The following is a 16,376-nucleotide window of genomic DNA, read 5'->3' as shown; positions in this document are numbered from 1 at the left end:
TTTCAATAATGTACACTTTTGGTTACCTAATTTTGAACAATTGCCAAAAGGTTTTATGCCCCCGGAGATACAGCCACACACCCAGGTACTATCCTGCAGACGAGGTCTCACGAAGGATGTGCAGACCGGTGGTGTAACACCCTTCCTGCTAGTTTAAGTCATTATCCATTCAGTAGAGCAGTCTTGCGCTCCTTGTAGTTCGGTCACACTCTTATCTGATGGAAATCCCTCAGAAGTCACACCCCCCAGGGCCACCTTACACTGCTGCTCTTCCAAGCACCCCCTCCCAAGCTGTACCCGCCTGAATTTGTAAGTCACAAGTGCCAGACTTGGATGGATGATCCCTGAGCTGTGCCCTTTACACCTTCTCAGGTACTCATCTTCTAAACGCAATTTGCCTGATCCACAAATGACATGCCAGATCTTGTGCAACAAAACTTGAGTGTTTGTGAACTGGTAAAAGAATCCATCCTTGTGAAATCTTTGTTTAGTCAAAATGACTGATCATCTGAACACTCGCCAACACATCACGCTAGCAGTCTCAAGCCCAGCCTACAAAACCAGGACCCGTCAGATGGCCGTTCAACCAGGTTTGGTGCTGAGCAGTCCTTAAGACTTACTTAGCACAACCACTTCACTACGAAGATTTCCCTGATCCCATGGACAAAGGACTTCATCAGAAGCACCAGGAGTGATGCGATCTTCGAAGCCGCTCTTTTCAAGGCACTGGCTATTCTTAACCTTAGCATAGCCACTGCACACCAATCTCCTGAGCGCCTACTTTGCTGGTGACTACGCTGGGCCACATCCCCGGTGGGCTCCAAAAAGAAGCTCTTCATATGGATCCAAGTCTTCTTTAGTGAATGACATTGACACTCAACTCCGTGGCCACTCATTGTTGCTTTGTTTTTTTAAAACAACGCTCCAGATTTTTTTGTTTTCTTCTTAACATATTCCACATCTCACCAGCGTCAAACTCGTGCATTTGCTTCAGACTTCTCTGCTCCTTGTCTTACACTTCTTTCCACAAATGACGACACTCTTCCTGTGTGACGTCATCCTGGCACCTTCACAGGGGTGATGTTTTCGTCCTCTCTTCCTTCTTTCTTTAGGATTCGCTTTCCGACACCCAAGCCATCTTCAAATATCGCTGCAGCTCTTCCACCAGGCCATCCTGGAGAAAGTATGCCACCCTGGCGTAAATGCCTCTCCCAAAGCCGAAGGTCCCACCCCACAGGTACAATTCAGAAAGCATACATAGATAGAACGTCATCACACCACATGTCTCCCCTCCAGCCCAGAACCAACTAAAATAGATGCCTGCCTCCCAGCCTCCATGCAGCCATTCACACAGAACCATCAGGGTGGCCGGCCAGACACATGCATGCCGCTTCCTGCCGCCTTACTCGACTACACATCCAAGACAGGTGTTCGGAGCCCGATATAACAATGGCCCGTTCAATTTTCCTCTGTTCTTTCATAGCAGCAACATCATAACTGTATTCACCACAACTCCCAACCCTCTCCACTCGCACCTAAAACGTGAGAGGGCTCCATGCACCCGTACAGATCAAGGGGCCAATGGCGGTGCTAGCCGGAAAAGGGTCATGTGGGATACCAGGGTATATTTTACTCAAGATACGCTATGAAGCGATTGAAGTCTTTCTTTTGTGTCATTTTGCACTGGCACTCAACTTTGGAACGACGCCCTCCCTCCTCCCCCCCCCCCCCCCCCAAAAAAAATAAACGTAATCAGCCTTGACGCAATTCAAAAAGCTGGTTGCTCTTAAATGTGATCTGGCCTTCGCCTTTAGTCTTAAACTCTCTTCGGATATTAACCTGGGCAAGGTGGACTGCCCTATAAGGCAATCAGGAGACAGCAAGCTCAAAGCCTTGCACAACACAGGTCTGACCCTGGACCTAGCTACCTCCCAACACTGCGTTTCATTGCCGCTCTGCTTGCTTATAGCACAGCTGCAAACTTTTGGAAAAAACAAAAACCTGGAACTATTTTCCTTAACGGTACCCACTGCCCCACCCCCATTCTGCTGTTGATACCCAATTTCTCAAATCATGCACTGTCAGCCTTGGCACAGTCTTCCCCGGCATCTGCAAGATTCTTCCAAACAACCTCAGCTGGGAAGGCTGCTGAAAGCCTGACCCTCGGCCACCCTGTGCCCTCTTCCTAGCATCCCGTGCCCAAGACCTTTCGGGGTGAGGCCCTGAACATGGCACGCAGTGGAGCGTCTCAAAGGAGCAAGCAGCCTGTTGCATCTCTGCCCTGCCCCAGGGACAGACCCGTGTCTGGAACCGATGGAGAACACTGCAGGCCACACTGTCAGAACACCACATTCTATTTCAGCAAATACTCCTCTCCATAGACTCTTCCACAGCGGAGAGCTGCACAAAAGAACTTTTCCTTCGGACTCCAGGCACGCACAGGTGACTTTGCGCATTAATTAACGGTGCGCTTCTCACACGCGGAAGGTTACCACCTGGGTGCTGGCTCTTGGATTTGCACATCCTGGGAGGGGGGCAGGACTCGGGGAAGCACAGCATAGCCGGGCTCATCTGTTGCTTTGTGACAAGTCACTGCTGTCACAGTCACTGCCCCCCTTAGTCCCGGTCCCTTCAGCACGGTCTAACCTCAATTCTTCAGGGCTCCGCCTTCCCAGTCGCCTCTGACCTCCTGCCCTGGGTCCCCCGATATGGGGGCCTTAGCTAGCAGGCTGTGGGTGCGCAGCTTAACCCTTTGCTCTCCCTAGTGCAGACAAAGCGCCCGACAGCTGTTCGCGCACCGCTTTTGTTAACGCCGGGAGCTCTGTCAAGGAACGGAAGAAAAGAGTCCCTGGCTGAATGGCTGCCATGTCTGGCCCGGTCCGGCATCTGCAGGGCCGCTGACAGCCGCCGCCCTCCCGGCGCTCAGCACTGTGGGAAGACAGAACAGACTTAGGACAGGATGGGCGGTGGGCACTAGAATGCTCTTTGGGGCCAGGGGGCTGAACCCCAATCTGCACGAGGGGCGGAAGGTGTGAGCTCGGAAAATCACTACACCCCTCTCGGCCACAGGCGACTCATTCAGTTCTCAGAATATTCATTCATAGATCTGGAATATTCTTGTACTGAGTGCACAAGGGGGAATTTTGCGGACAACCATGGACGAACTAGTTCGTGTGGACTTGATGGGGACTGAAGAGCACTCGCATGGGCAGCGCTGCACACACATGGGTGCCCTGTCCCGTGTCTGCGGTGTACAGGGCAACACCCGGGGCTAAACGTGCTCTCTGCGGGTGGACGGAACCAGGCAGGGCCGGTTATTTCAGGCACAAAGCACACGAACCTATTACGCAGTGCCATTCGAGGCACATAAACTTTTCAGGCAATAGTAAAACGTTGCAAGAAACATTTGTGCGCGTGGGAGTATAATATTTAAACAGGTGTGATTTTATCTTCACGCGCCAGGGCCTCTTCTTCCTCAGAAGAGCACTTAGGCCTGCAACGCCCTTCGGCGCCCTAGGTCTGGACAGTGAGCTGGAGGCAAGCGTGGTCAACGAGGGGAAGATAGGCTGACCACCAGGAGGAGGTGGCAGGAAGCATCCGGGCCAGAATCCAACACTGCGAGGACCAGGTCTCTCAGGGACCCCTGTTACCACCACCTGGCCCCTGGCATGCTTGAAGCACCACCTCATGGTGAAGGGCATGGCTTGCATTGTTGTATCTTCCCGAGCTGCACATCCAGTCCAGTTGCTTCTGCCCCCCAGGCTCTCGCTGGCATTCCAGGGAAGTGTTTGCTGGATGGGCAATACCCTGTGCGTAAACCGGACTTCAGCAGCTGCTTCAATGAGTGGTAGCAGAATAAACATGGAAAGCTGGCCCTAATCTTTTCTCTCTACCAACTAAAGAACGTCGAATCCTACCTTTAACTTGCATTGATTTACCCTTTCACCTAAATAAGAAGCTGAGCGTGGACATGTGGCATACTTGGTGGAATATTACATTCTTACAATTTACAGAATTAGAACGGGGCTGTTTGAGATGAATGCACATCTTGCACGTTCAAAACTAACTTTAGTTTTTCCTCCCGTCTCCATTGACTTTTTCCTACAAAAGACCAGAACCACAGGAAGACCATCTGGAACTGGACGCCATACCTCCCCTCAAGAAAAAAAGATTGTTCGGCAAAGGAATCCTTTCTAGCGTAAATCCCATTTTAGCTGGCTGTGTCTTCTATGCTAGAAAATCTACATTTGAGAAATATCTGCAATTTAAAGCAAACCCATCTGACGCAAGCATAGTGTTTTGATCTATGCAGGAGAACTTCCCGGACTAGTTGCTTTCCGAACACCTCAGGCGGTCACCTGAGAGTCCACTGATATGATCAGACTGTCTGGCCCCTTCTCCCATCTTCCTACACACCCAGAAACAAATCGCCCACCGCTCCAGAAGTCACAGGGTGGAAGAAGTTCTTTGCACATTATGCAATATCAGGGAATCTCAGGAGTTGACAAATCAGCACCTAGCATCCAAGGATTGGCCAGAAGAGAATTAACTGTTCTTCTAATGATGCTATCCACACATCACCTCTTGAACATGGGACTCCATACACCGTCATCTCTTGCAGCTCTGCAGTGGAATGTAAAACACAAATGATGGACGGAATGCAGAACCTATCAAACATTCACCCCCAGGCACAGATCTGGAAACATGGCTGGGTCCAAATTGGAAGGGCTTGGGTAGCAAACAAATGATGAATTTAGGCCCAGATCTCTGTTCTGGGGGTTAATGTTTGACATTGTCCATCTTTCTGTTCATCACTTATTCTTTTTGCAACTGTTGCCCTAAGTGGGACCGGTATGCCCAGACATGGGTCCCATGCTCCCCTTGCTACTGGATTCAAGCTAGCCTGGCTGAGGAGGGGTGATACCCCGGAACCAGTCCCAGAATTCTTGGTTCCAGTCCAGGGAAGACCTGGCCTGGCAGTTAGGCCTGGATGGGGCAAGACTGATTTGCATATAGCTGGGTCCAAATTAGAAAGGCATGGGTAGCAAAAAAAATGATGGATTTAGAGCCAGATCTCTGTACTGGGGGTGAATGTTTGACACTGTTCAGCATTCCATCCATCACTTGTTCTTTCTGCAGTGGAGTGTAGCGAGGATCCTTTGGCACCCATGTCGGCCATCAAACACTAAACACCTAGTCCTTCCACAACCCACCCTTTAAACCGGATACTCTCCCTCAGAGTCAAGTTCGAAGTCAAACAGTCTCAGGACCCTCCTCTTTGGTTGCAAGGCGATCCCTCAGAAACCCACCCCTCAGTACAAAATGTCAATACGCGAGCACCCCATCTAAGTGTAACCCTTTTTTGTCACATAACACTGAAATTTTGGAAATGTGGCCGGTTGGAGGCGTTAGAAACCACGGACCATTACAACTCCAATGTGTGGCCTGCTCTACAAAACATTCAGCATCTTTCGAGGGCAGGGAAGCCACGCAGTGCACTCAAGAGCAACGTAGAAACAGGTAATGCAACCACAAAACACGCTCTCATTAGGAGAAGGAATGCCTCTCCCACGAGGTGTTCCTACTCGGCAGTGCGCTCATTCCGAAAGCCATCACTCTGGAAAAACACCTTAACATACAAAGGTTCAGCTCAACTTTCAAACGCTTTAATTGCATGTCCTCCTCCAAGCTTTCTGGCACGACCAAGCCCTTCTGGCCTAGAAGCACCTCGGACTCTGCCTTAAATGTGCAACGTGAATTAGCTTTTATTAAGCAGGTGGCAGTCCCCACCAGCGGGAACACAGTATTTCTGCCTCAAGAACAATTGTCAAGGGAAAGAGCACAGGATTGGCACGCTCCCGGCTTTCCCATGGTCTGGAGGCACCCCTCCCTGAAACACAGGCATTTGGACACAATAATGTGGGAAAACCGCACTTAACAGCCCGCTACGTACTAGGTGAAGTACCACCGGCAAGATTACATGGACGTGAACATGAACTTCTCAAAAATAAAATAGGTTGGTCTTTACTACGAAAAGGAATCAAATCGCGCTTGACTACTTAATCAAATACTCAAACGCATTGATTTGTAACTTTCTTGTGAGCAATTCTCTAACTTCATAAAACTCTTCCATTTTGTGAAACGCCACACAGCCCCAAAACGTAAGAGGCAACAAAGGCGGGCCGGAAGTGCAGTGATCACATTCAGGGCAGCACCACTCCGAATTCCACGGGTGGCTTTTGTCCTTGCAGGAAAGTTAAATAAAGTGCAACATTTACAATAGCACCTTTGCTGGAGTGATCAATGTGTGGACTGTACTTTCTGTTCCCTGACGACACCTCCTGCTTTTGGGGAGCGGGTGGGGGGTCGGGGGGGTGGCGGCTCAGAAGTATAGCAAAATGGAGGGCAGCCAATGGCAAAACTATGCTACCAAAAAAGCTTAAAAAAACATTATGTTTGCGCGTTTGTGACAGTGGAATTAGCCGAGGACACAACGAGAATAGCGGACAACAGCCATGCCTGCTCGACCAGGTCTTCGCCGGTTATTTAAAAAGACAAACATGCGGGAAGTGGGATCCGACTGCGGGACACAAAAGAAGCCACGGCTGAAAACAAGGCCGGCGAAGGCGGCACCGAGAGCTGAACTCGCCCGAGCGCGGCGTCGGCATTGTAAGGAGCAGGCAGGAATCCCACTGAGCCGGAAGAACCGGCCCGGAGCGCCCAGTGAAACCGAGCCGCTCCTGCGTCCCTCGGCGCGCCACGGTGCCAGACTAAACACCACAGTATCAGACGAGACCTCAGACCAGAGGGAAGCGCTGCTCGGGCAGCATCGAGACAGCTGCTTCTGCACACTTCTCCAGCAATTTGTAAAGTCTTTAGTGCTCAGACATCAAAGAGACCTCCAGCCGGGCTCACGGGCAACAGATCCAGGCGCCGAGGTGCATGGCAGTAACCCGCGACCCCGTGCCAGCCACCTGCACCTGGCACCCACGATGCGCGATGACATACCAGCCCCCGACTGCTGTGGAACCCCCTTTGGGGTGATGCATGGCACCCTAGGAACGACAAGCGGGCTCCTCTACCCGGAGAACTCCTATTTTTGCAAATGGTTCACCAAATATGTTTTGAAAACCCGAAAAACTCCCAGTTCCACACAACACCAGAAGCCCAGTTTTTGAGGGTACTCTCACTCACTGCAGCAGGGAGTCAAGGGATCGCGCTCCCAACTCGCCGTGTAAAACACACAACCCCGCACGGCCTGGAATTAGCAGGCTGTACTTTGATGGACTAGAACTTCACATCGCGACCCATTTCCACTCAACCACACCAGGCACACCGTCCGTGCCTCTCCAGGGTAGAAGGTCTTGGGTCACCAGCCCAGCATTTGTACAAGAGCATCCGCACAGGAGGCAAGGAGGCTGCAGCAACTAAAGAGGCCCAGCAGCTATGAGAACCTTTTCAGCACCCGTGCCCCGGAAGAGATCGTGTTTACTTCCGTCACGAGAACTTGACATGCCCAGTTTGGGAAATGAAGCATGTGCAATGGAAGGGGAAGAGGACGAAAGGAGCAGAACACAGGGCGGCACAGAGGATAAAAGAGACTGATTTTAACTTGTATACTGATGTCCTATGTGGCTTCAAAGCCCTTTGACTCAAATTATTTTCATTTAGTTGAAAATTACAGGGACCTTACGGTTAGGTTCACATTTTACCCATACAAAACCATAGAACATCAGCCCAATATAGTTATATAAGAAACTATAGCTTGTGACCTAAAGTTACTTAAAGGCACAAGCACTGGATCAATACGGACACTCTACAGAACACTCCTTCCACATTATCTTAAACTTATAATAACCCCAATTTTCGGAACTTTGGATTTACCTACGACTGATGCAGTCCCGCAAGGATGATCTCTAAACAAGTTTCAGAATTTACCTTGAGCAAAACCAGGAATCTGTTTTTGATCAGTGCTAACTTCTTTATATCCAGGGAAAATCTTTTGCAATCTACATAGAAGTGTATGTCCATGTATAGTACATGAACTAAGCTCAGCATAACTAAGAATCTGCGTTTGAACAGTGCCAACTTCTTCCTACCCAGAGTTTCAGCTCTGAAGAAGCGGCAAACTCTGCTGCAAAACATGTATTGGCCCGAAGTTGTCATGTAGGCTCCACAACAAAAAAAGCCACAAGGAATTACCTTTATTTTGTAAATTGCTGTCTTTATTAATGATTATATGTAATTAGTGATGAGACGATACAGTGTGTACCGTATAGATCTACATTTCCAATAAGAGGAGTGAACCCTACTAATGTAGTCTGGATTATTTGAATGTGCCCAACAAACAGTTATTACTTTCTAACTAGTGTAGGAGTTGATAATTTCATGAAGATTTAACAGCGCCAAAGTTATTAGTAAGGGGAAAAACACTTTCTCTGTGGGAAAGGTTGGTCTTAACTAGAACTACCTACTGGCTATGGCGGGGGAGAAGGTGCCAAGCTCTGGCCGAGAGGAGCATTATGCTGAAAACAGGGCTTCGTTTTAAGGTGAAAAAATTGAGCAGCAGCAAACCCGCTCTGCTATTGGCCATTTCAAACATGTTTTGTCATTTATATCCAACCTGGGAGTATGTCTCAAATGGTAAGGGACTCCAAATACTCTTCAAAACCCCCACCCTACTTCTAATAATCAGTGTGGAAACTTTAGTAATTCCTACCTGTCCAGAATAGTATGTTTGGCATCATGTATGATTGCATTAAAAAAAAAAAAAAAAAAAGTAAAAAAACCTTAACTGCAATGTTTAACTAAGTCTAGACCTATTTGAACATTGACAAGCATGGAAGACTCATGACCTCACCAGCATGGAAGAACAAACCAAGAGGACATGTGCACGAAGTCAGGGTGGGACCGCTTTGTTATGCTGCAGAGATGCTCTCCCTTCTACATTGGTAAAAAAAAAAGTTCTACAAATGCTGCAGTGGAAAACTACCCTGAAATGCTTAAGAAGTGATGTCCTAAATATTTTCCACCCATCTCTTTTTCGAGTGAGTCTCCCCAGAAGTGTGTTTGTGCAGCGGTGTGCAGTTGTTACAAACCCTTAAAGTGCACAGAGCATAATAAAATCAATTCAATAAAACACATGTAATACATCTGAATGAAGCACAATAAAAATACAATGGGAAGCTAAAACATTGTAGGGCCAAAAGCGAAAGAACAGCATAATTCTGGGTTATCACATAGGACAGATAGGATTACAGCAGCATATGAAGACTAAAGTTCAGATGCATGTGCAACGTACAAAAAAGTGCAACAGCAATATAGTTTAAAAATATTACGTTAAAAGGCGTGTCAGTTTATACCATGCGCTTTGGGGATACTTCACTACAGCATAAGCAGCAAATGGGCATTCTCCTGTCTAAGAAAGCCAACACTGCAGGTTCTTGAAAAGCCCACAATGCAGATGACCGATCTAGAAGGCCCAGCTTATGACAAGCCAGAACAATCCATCTAGGGAGGCTTGCTGACTATGCTGGGCAAAAATAAATAAAAATAATAATAATAATTAAAAAAAAGCTCCTCAGTCTCATTATGACAAGAACAAGCAGTAGGTGCGTACTGCAGAGCTCCCGAGAATACACAAACAAGTACTTGAGAATGATGCAGGGGGAAAATGCCAAGGCAAAGTTTTAGGTAAAGGGATTGCACAAAATCCGGACAAATAGTATTTAGAAACATTGCATAGTAAAACGATACTTTAAAAGAAGATCTTCTGCAGGATTTCAGGCCTACCAATGATATCAGCAAGACCCTCCCTATAGGGCCTCGGCCGCCCCGCTTCCAGGTGCGCACCCAGTAAGCCAATGGGCGAAATTTGGCCACCAGGGCCAAAGGCCTTAACCCACGGTCACGCTGGGCACTGGTACCAAGGGACAGCTGTGGGGGTAAGTATTAATAGTGATGGCACAAATTTGCTCCCTTTGTAGCCCAGTTAATCAAATCAGAGTGGGCAATACCGCACTGCAGTTAAATCCTGTGCTTTGTATATTTTGAGAAGGTTTAAGAGGATAAGACTTGGCAGGTTTTGCAAATCCAAATATTGCCCCTGCCCTTTGTTTTAATAAAGCAACACTCTTTTGTATCTGTTGCTCCCACGAGTTGGAGTCGGATATCTGAATTGCAGGTGGTCAATCTCTCACTTTAATGAAGCGGGACTCCATGTAGCGGTAAACCCCCTACGAAGTTTTTGGGAAGGTTCAAGGTTCAGCTTAAGACCACGTTGGTCTCCAGAGAATCGCCGCCAACAAAACTGACAACAACCTGGCAGTCTCTGACAGCAAGAGTGTTGTCTGCGAACAATAAGGCAGGGATCTGGATGCCAGCAGCATGGGCGAGTCCTTCTGGCAATCAAGCCCACACAGCCATTGATAAATAACGAGAACAGGGCGGGGGCCAGGATACAACCCTGACAAGCCCCCCTTCCCGTAGGAATGGGCCTCATCAATTCCCCAATAGGGCCCCACCTAACCTGCACAGACGTGCCCTCATGCAGTCCAATTGAAATATCTAGGATTTCATGGGGCATCCCCTGCCCCCCCGTACACCCCCGCATTCACCCATCCCGAGGGGAGGGGGGGGGGCCTAATTCACACATTGGCCTCGTTCTATAAAAGTGTATGAGCTGAAAACAAGGTAATGGAATGAAAAACAGAGACCGGCTGGCTGACAAGCGAAGTTTCATTGATAGATTTTTATTTTTTTTAAGGACAGTGTTCAAGATTAAAAGTCCAATAAATATCCTGAAAAGGTTAAGTGTTTTGCTACCCAACCCTGAAGCATAAGAAGCCCCGACACACACACAAACACCCTATATCCCCATTGTACTTCCCGTTTTAAGTCCGCAGATGCTTGTGTTACACCGCACCGGCTTAGGTGCCTCACACTCACCTGTGTGCAAGAGGTTTAGGTGCAGTTCTGCTATCACGTGTTCCCAGACCACTTTAAAGTAACTGCCTTCTTCAAGTCCCCTCCGCCTAGTTCACACACAATTTTACTTAAGCATTTAGTTCCTACGGATTTCATTCTTTGTCATGCCGGAGATTTTTCGCACATACTGGCTCTGCCTTTTCTTCTGTAAAAATCATCCCAGCAGCACCTTCCCACAGAGGCCCATGTGGTTCTGGGTATGGGAGCTGCCGGTGATTGGACACAAGGGGGTGTTTACCTTGTGCCCTGTCAGTCTGACCCCGGATTGAGCGTCTCCCTAAAACAGGACACCACCTAGTAATGGGGGGCGGGACAACATTTCCGTGCGGCCCTTGCTTGCGCCTTGGCTGGGGGAGGGGCAGTGGGTGTTTCAGGCAGACAGTGTACGTCTCCGGTGACCAGCAGGTCGGATTCAAGTGTCCTTTCAATGCAGTCGCCCCACATCAGAGCCGCAGCGCCGGCCCCCCACAGCAGCAGCGACCGGTGCTTGCCCCTCCGCGAGCAGAGGCCACACCCCAACCTCCCAGGGACAGTTATAGCGTACCACCCTCCCCACAGTGGAGATATAAACTTCCCCCGATGTGGACACCATGTGCCCCAAAAATACAGTAGCGAAGACGTTGCGCATCCCAAACTTCCATGGACAGAGCTGGTGTGACCTTCCGGGTAGACACAATATGTCCCGAGGAGGCTGGGGGCGAACACTCCGACCCTCAACACCTATTAGAGGCCTGCTTGAACAAAGAAAATGTAGATAGCAGCATACATGCCACATTATGCAAGAGAAACTTTGCGGGGTGGGGGGTGAGAACTAAAATAATGTATTTACCCCACTACCTTCTATTTGAGTAGAGACAATTTCAGGCGGCAGACAGCCAAAATTAAGCTATTTTCGCCTTTAAAGGGAAGTCTCCCGCCCGAAACGGCTCTTTTGTTGTGCAAGCGTCAGCCCTCTATTTAGGAGATCAGCCCAGTAAGGCAAACTCGGGCTTTCAACTTGGAAGTGACGCGCATCACAAAGCGTTAGCGCTGGAAAGAAGAGTGCAGTGGTCCCCATTAGGTAAGCAGCGCACCACCTGCCCAGCCTCCGACATTGAGGCAGCTACTAAGGCGCCTTCAGTGACGTTCACATTAGCACATCCTTTCAGGCTTCCACTCAAGAGCCTGTGCGGAATCCATCGGTCTTTCCAGAAGTCTACTCTGTTGGCGGAAACTGTCAAAGCCTGACGCGGGTCTCTGGGCGCTTTTAGGACTTGTATCAAGCTAGTGAGATTGGGTCGCTGGACGTTCTGCGTAGACTCGGCCCAACAGCAGCAACGCACGCACTCTTTGGTGAGGGCAGCCGCGGGGTGCCCACCCGCGAGCCAGAGGAGAAGCCGCAGGTCCTTTCCAAGCCCCTGAGAGGCTGCCCCAAGTAAGCTGAGGCCAGCACGAGAGAGGTAAACACGGAAGCTGTGAGTACAGGCATAGCCACGAGCTAGAAAAGCGTTTACCGAGGCAAACTTGCAATGCAACCAAATGGATGGGAGGGGCGTTTGCTGTGTCTGGGGGACCGACACCAGGTAACAGAAGGAGCCACAACTCGCGCACACATCCTAGGAGCCGCCTTACTCGACGGAGCACTGAACTGGCAAGAGACTGATACCGGCACTTCTGGCACTGAAGTTTAGGATTCCCATAACTACAAAGTGACCCTATAGAATGTGTGAGATAGAGAGGCGGGGAGAGGGAGACTAGAGCATGCAATTAATGTTAACGTGCCTGATAGCCTAATTGTAAGCCTATCTAGAGCAAGTGCCGGTTTTCTGATGCACATCTAAAGGTGGTGTTGGAAATCCCACAAAGATGCATTAAAACATCTACACGTTTCGCAAGGTAGTTTCTAAAACTAGAAAAAAAGTATGCAATAACTTAGGTAGCACCTCAAAGAATGGAAATATTTTACTGCTGGACTGCCAGTGCCTCAGCATGAGGTGAAAATGAGCCAAGCTCTAGAATCTGTGTGTCCCAGGGATGCATATTATGAAGAACTGACATGAAAACTGACCATGACTTTATTCAGGTTAACTGACTTCTAGCATGAATTAAGAGGCAAAACACATCACCTTATTTAATTAGCCTTTTTACAGAGCACTTCATGCCACTTTACGGCTACTTCAGAATTCTGGGGGCATCATGGTATCAAGATGGAGGTAAATGTCAGGAAAGGGGAAGAACATGGGGGTCCCCTCAATGAGAGACAACTGAAGTGATCAGGATCGAGCCTGTGCGGCATTCCTCACGCCACCACAGTCGACATTTGCCACTGACTAGTCTTCAGCTTTCTCTGTATGCACAATAATTAGGCCTCGGCGAAATTTAAATTACGCCAGTGGAATGTCAGGAACTACACATTATGCTTGTTACATGAAATTACGCTAATATGCCACGAAATGTAAATACACTGCCTTTCAAGCCAAGAGCGCCCGCTTGCAGAAATAGCTTTTTTTTTTTTGCACTTTTTTTTAACTGTGGAAGTTTTTTTTAGCACTTTTTAGCGTGAAAAGTGTCAATGTTTCAAAAACTGCCGAATGGTCACTCATGGGAACTCTAGGTATATATAGATATATATATATATATACACACACACACACCCCCCTTACCCGGAAGGCATTTTTAGCTTCCACTCGTCAAATCTATGTTTGAGTGCCTGGTAAAGACCAAAGATAAAGACTTGTAGCTCACGGAGTCTGCAACAGGACTCCCACAACTGGCTTGTGTCAGCCACTTCCGCCGACTCCAGGATGATGGGCCAGGCTGCAGACAGGTAAGAACTTCACAGCAGAGATGCTCAGGGTGGGAGGGATGTTGTACCATGCATAATACAACACTTTCACATCCATTAGCAAAAAAAGGAAAACCGCAGGGCCTGTATGCATTATACATTACAACCGGTCATGCAAATATAAGCATCGCTAAAAAAATCTAACCAGAACATCGCGCTCCACACCTAAACACATGCTGAGTTAAGCAACCTCAGCAACGCCAGTCATGAGCAACCTTTGTACGATGTAGTCATTTTATTAGCTATCCATAAAATTCCTCTTCTACGGTTCAATCTGAACGCGTGAATTTCCTCAATAAACATGGGAGCAAATACTGCTGGCAGAGAACACTTTCAAACACGTTTCTTATCACTTAAATACAGCACAATTTTGATTTAAAAACAAACATTACACACAGGAACACTTCATAGCTATTGTTACAAGAATCGAGTTGTTTATGATAAAAACACAGAAATTGCTGAAAGCAAGCTGTAAACCAGAGACCTGCTCCACAAATCACAGGAGGCCTCTATCTGTAACTACTCTGCCCCATGCCGAAAGCTCCCCGAGATAGCGCTGTACCCGAGTGGACGCTATCTAACACCCACTCCCCCCACCCCCACGGGGAGGACGGGCCAGGGCTCAAGTTATTAAATAAAGCCCCTTCAAGTTTATCAGTTGCGATGTTACAGCTTCTTGGGACTGAAGAGCTTCTGAAGTGGGTGTGGGGACAATTCCAGTTTTTCCCCTTGGCAGAAAAGGCAACAGTTGTTTTTTCTCGATCCTGCCTCAGTACTTTCAAAGCAAAGCAAAGTTCACAAGAAAAAAAAACGCGACCAACAATGGTTTGTAGGAAAAAAAAAAAAGTCAAAAAGGTAGACAAAGGCTGAGCCTTGGGGGAAATGTGACAAAAACGCAGGCTGGTGCCCCGGCATCTGTCCAGCCGAGCTCCTTTGTGGGACGGTGCCCCCCGCCCTCACTGTTCAGCGCCTAGAGCAAAACGGCGCAAGAGGCAGCCCCTCAAATTCAAAGCCACTGTGAGCAGACCCCCCCCCCAAAAAAAAAAGGGGACACGACAAACTCGACACTTTTAAGAACCACAAACGTTGTTCAATTTTTTCCCCAAAAGTGTAACTGGACGCAGGAATGCGCTGGATCCCAGAGGGGCGGCCGCCCCTCCCTCTCCCTCTTTGTGCTGGAATCCGATGGAAGGAGGGAGAGGTTCCCAGGGAGGGGGATGGGCCGCACGGGGGGAGGGTGCAGGGGCTGGAAGGGGGCTCCCAGGCCAGGCTTTACACGAGACCTCGCAGAAAAACGAGAGCATTGAGACCAGTTTTTCTTCTGCCAACAATACAGCAGTTTCCTTAACTGAGGGGCCGGCATTCTGCACCCGCGGGGTCAGATGACCCCCACCCCCTACCAACCCTGTAGCTCCCCACAATCAGTGTGACTGGATTTAGGACACTTTAGGCCGAATGTGGAAACGTAAGGTGGACCTCGTGTGTTAAACGAAGGACGTTCTTTTAGAGAGATCAGACACAAATCACAAGGCGACGTCTAAAAACTTTAGCACACACTCCCAACAATCGAGCTCTGGGAGGAGCCACACTCTCCCTGGACCCCAGGGCAAATAAAGGACAGGGTGGCAGGGTGCTTAAGAGGGTATGATTCTAGGGTAACATGTAAGACCAGGAGGGACGGGTATGAAAGAGCAAAGGGAGGAGGTGGATAGAGCCAACGAAAGCGACGCGGTGAACAATAACACTCGCAATAAATCACAGCAGCCAGATATGTCCTCTGAACCATGAGCCGCGGCGGTGGGGGCAGTTCAATGTACCTCCAGCGCTCCGTCCCAACCACACAGTTCGCTCTCTCCGATCCCCGGAGACCCTAACTCTTCTGTCCTGTCCACAAAGTCAAGCGCTTACTCTGTCCCTTCTCCAGTTTTCACTCTGTCTGGGACTGGGAGCTCGCTCTGCCCCATCCCTAAAGTTAAGTTCTCCCTCGTCCCATCTCTAGCGCGATCATCTCTCTCTGTGATCCCCAAAGTTCGGCGATTACTAAAGTTCAGAGACCTGTCGGATCCCAGGCGCTCGCGCCCCTTTGTGTCCCTGCCCCAAGGATCGGAGCTCGCGCGCCCCGGCTCCAGGCACTTTCTGCGCCCCCTTACCGTGCCCCAGGTCCGCCACCAGCAGGCAGAGCAGCAGGCTCCAGGCCGCCCGGCGCTGCCCCATGTCGCGGTGTGCAGGTGTCCCAGTCGCTCACACATCCATAGGTCTCCACTGCCCCGCACTCTCTGAGGCTCTGCCCGGCCCGGGGCAGCTCGGCGCGCGCGCACTTCTTCCGCTGGCACGAGTCCCGGCCACTCACTGCTGGAATGTGTGGGAACCGGCCTGAGCGCGGCGTATCCCTCCGCAGGGCCGAGGGGCGGAGCCCTCCACAGGCCTAACTCCTCCTCAGGAGCAGGGAGAGGAGCTGAGAAGGAGGAGGACCAGTTCTTGGATACTCACTGTGGTGGCCTCCTTTTCCTTAACACTGACACTTTGTATACCACCCGGGCGCCTTCTGTGTAACTACAGCACCGAG

The 16,376-nt window shown here is 49.3% G+C and overlaps 1 protein-coding gene across 1 annotated transcript in view; it reads right to left on the bottom strand.

The window, feature by feature from the left end:
• NOTCH3 (notch receptor 3) overlaps positions 1-16,169 on the bottom strand; it is a 190,294-nt gene extending 174,125 nt beyond the window's left edge. The window contains exon 1 of the mRNA XM_069231695.1: positions 15,961-16,169. Within this exon, the coding sequence (XP_069087796.1) occupies positions 15,961-16,024 (64 nt within the window). The 5' untranslated portion in view covers positions 16,025-16,169. The remainder of the gene's footprint in view (positions 1-15,960) is intronic.
• Positions 16,170-16,376: the final 207 nt, after the last annotated feature.

The sequence above is a fragment of the Pleurodeles waltl genome, chromosome 4_2 (genome assembly GCF_031143425.1).
Source record: "Pleurodeles waltl isolate 20211129_DDA chromosome 4_2, aPleWal1.hap1.20221129, whole genome shotgun sequence".
NCBI classification, from domain to species: Eukaryota; Metazoa; Chordata; class Amphibia; order Caudata; family Salamandridae; genus Pleurodeles; species Pleurodeles waltl.
This window is presented reverse-complemented; position numbering and strand designations above follow the sequence as displayed.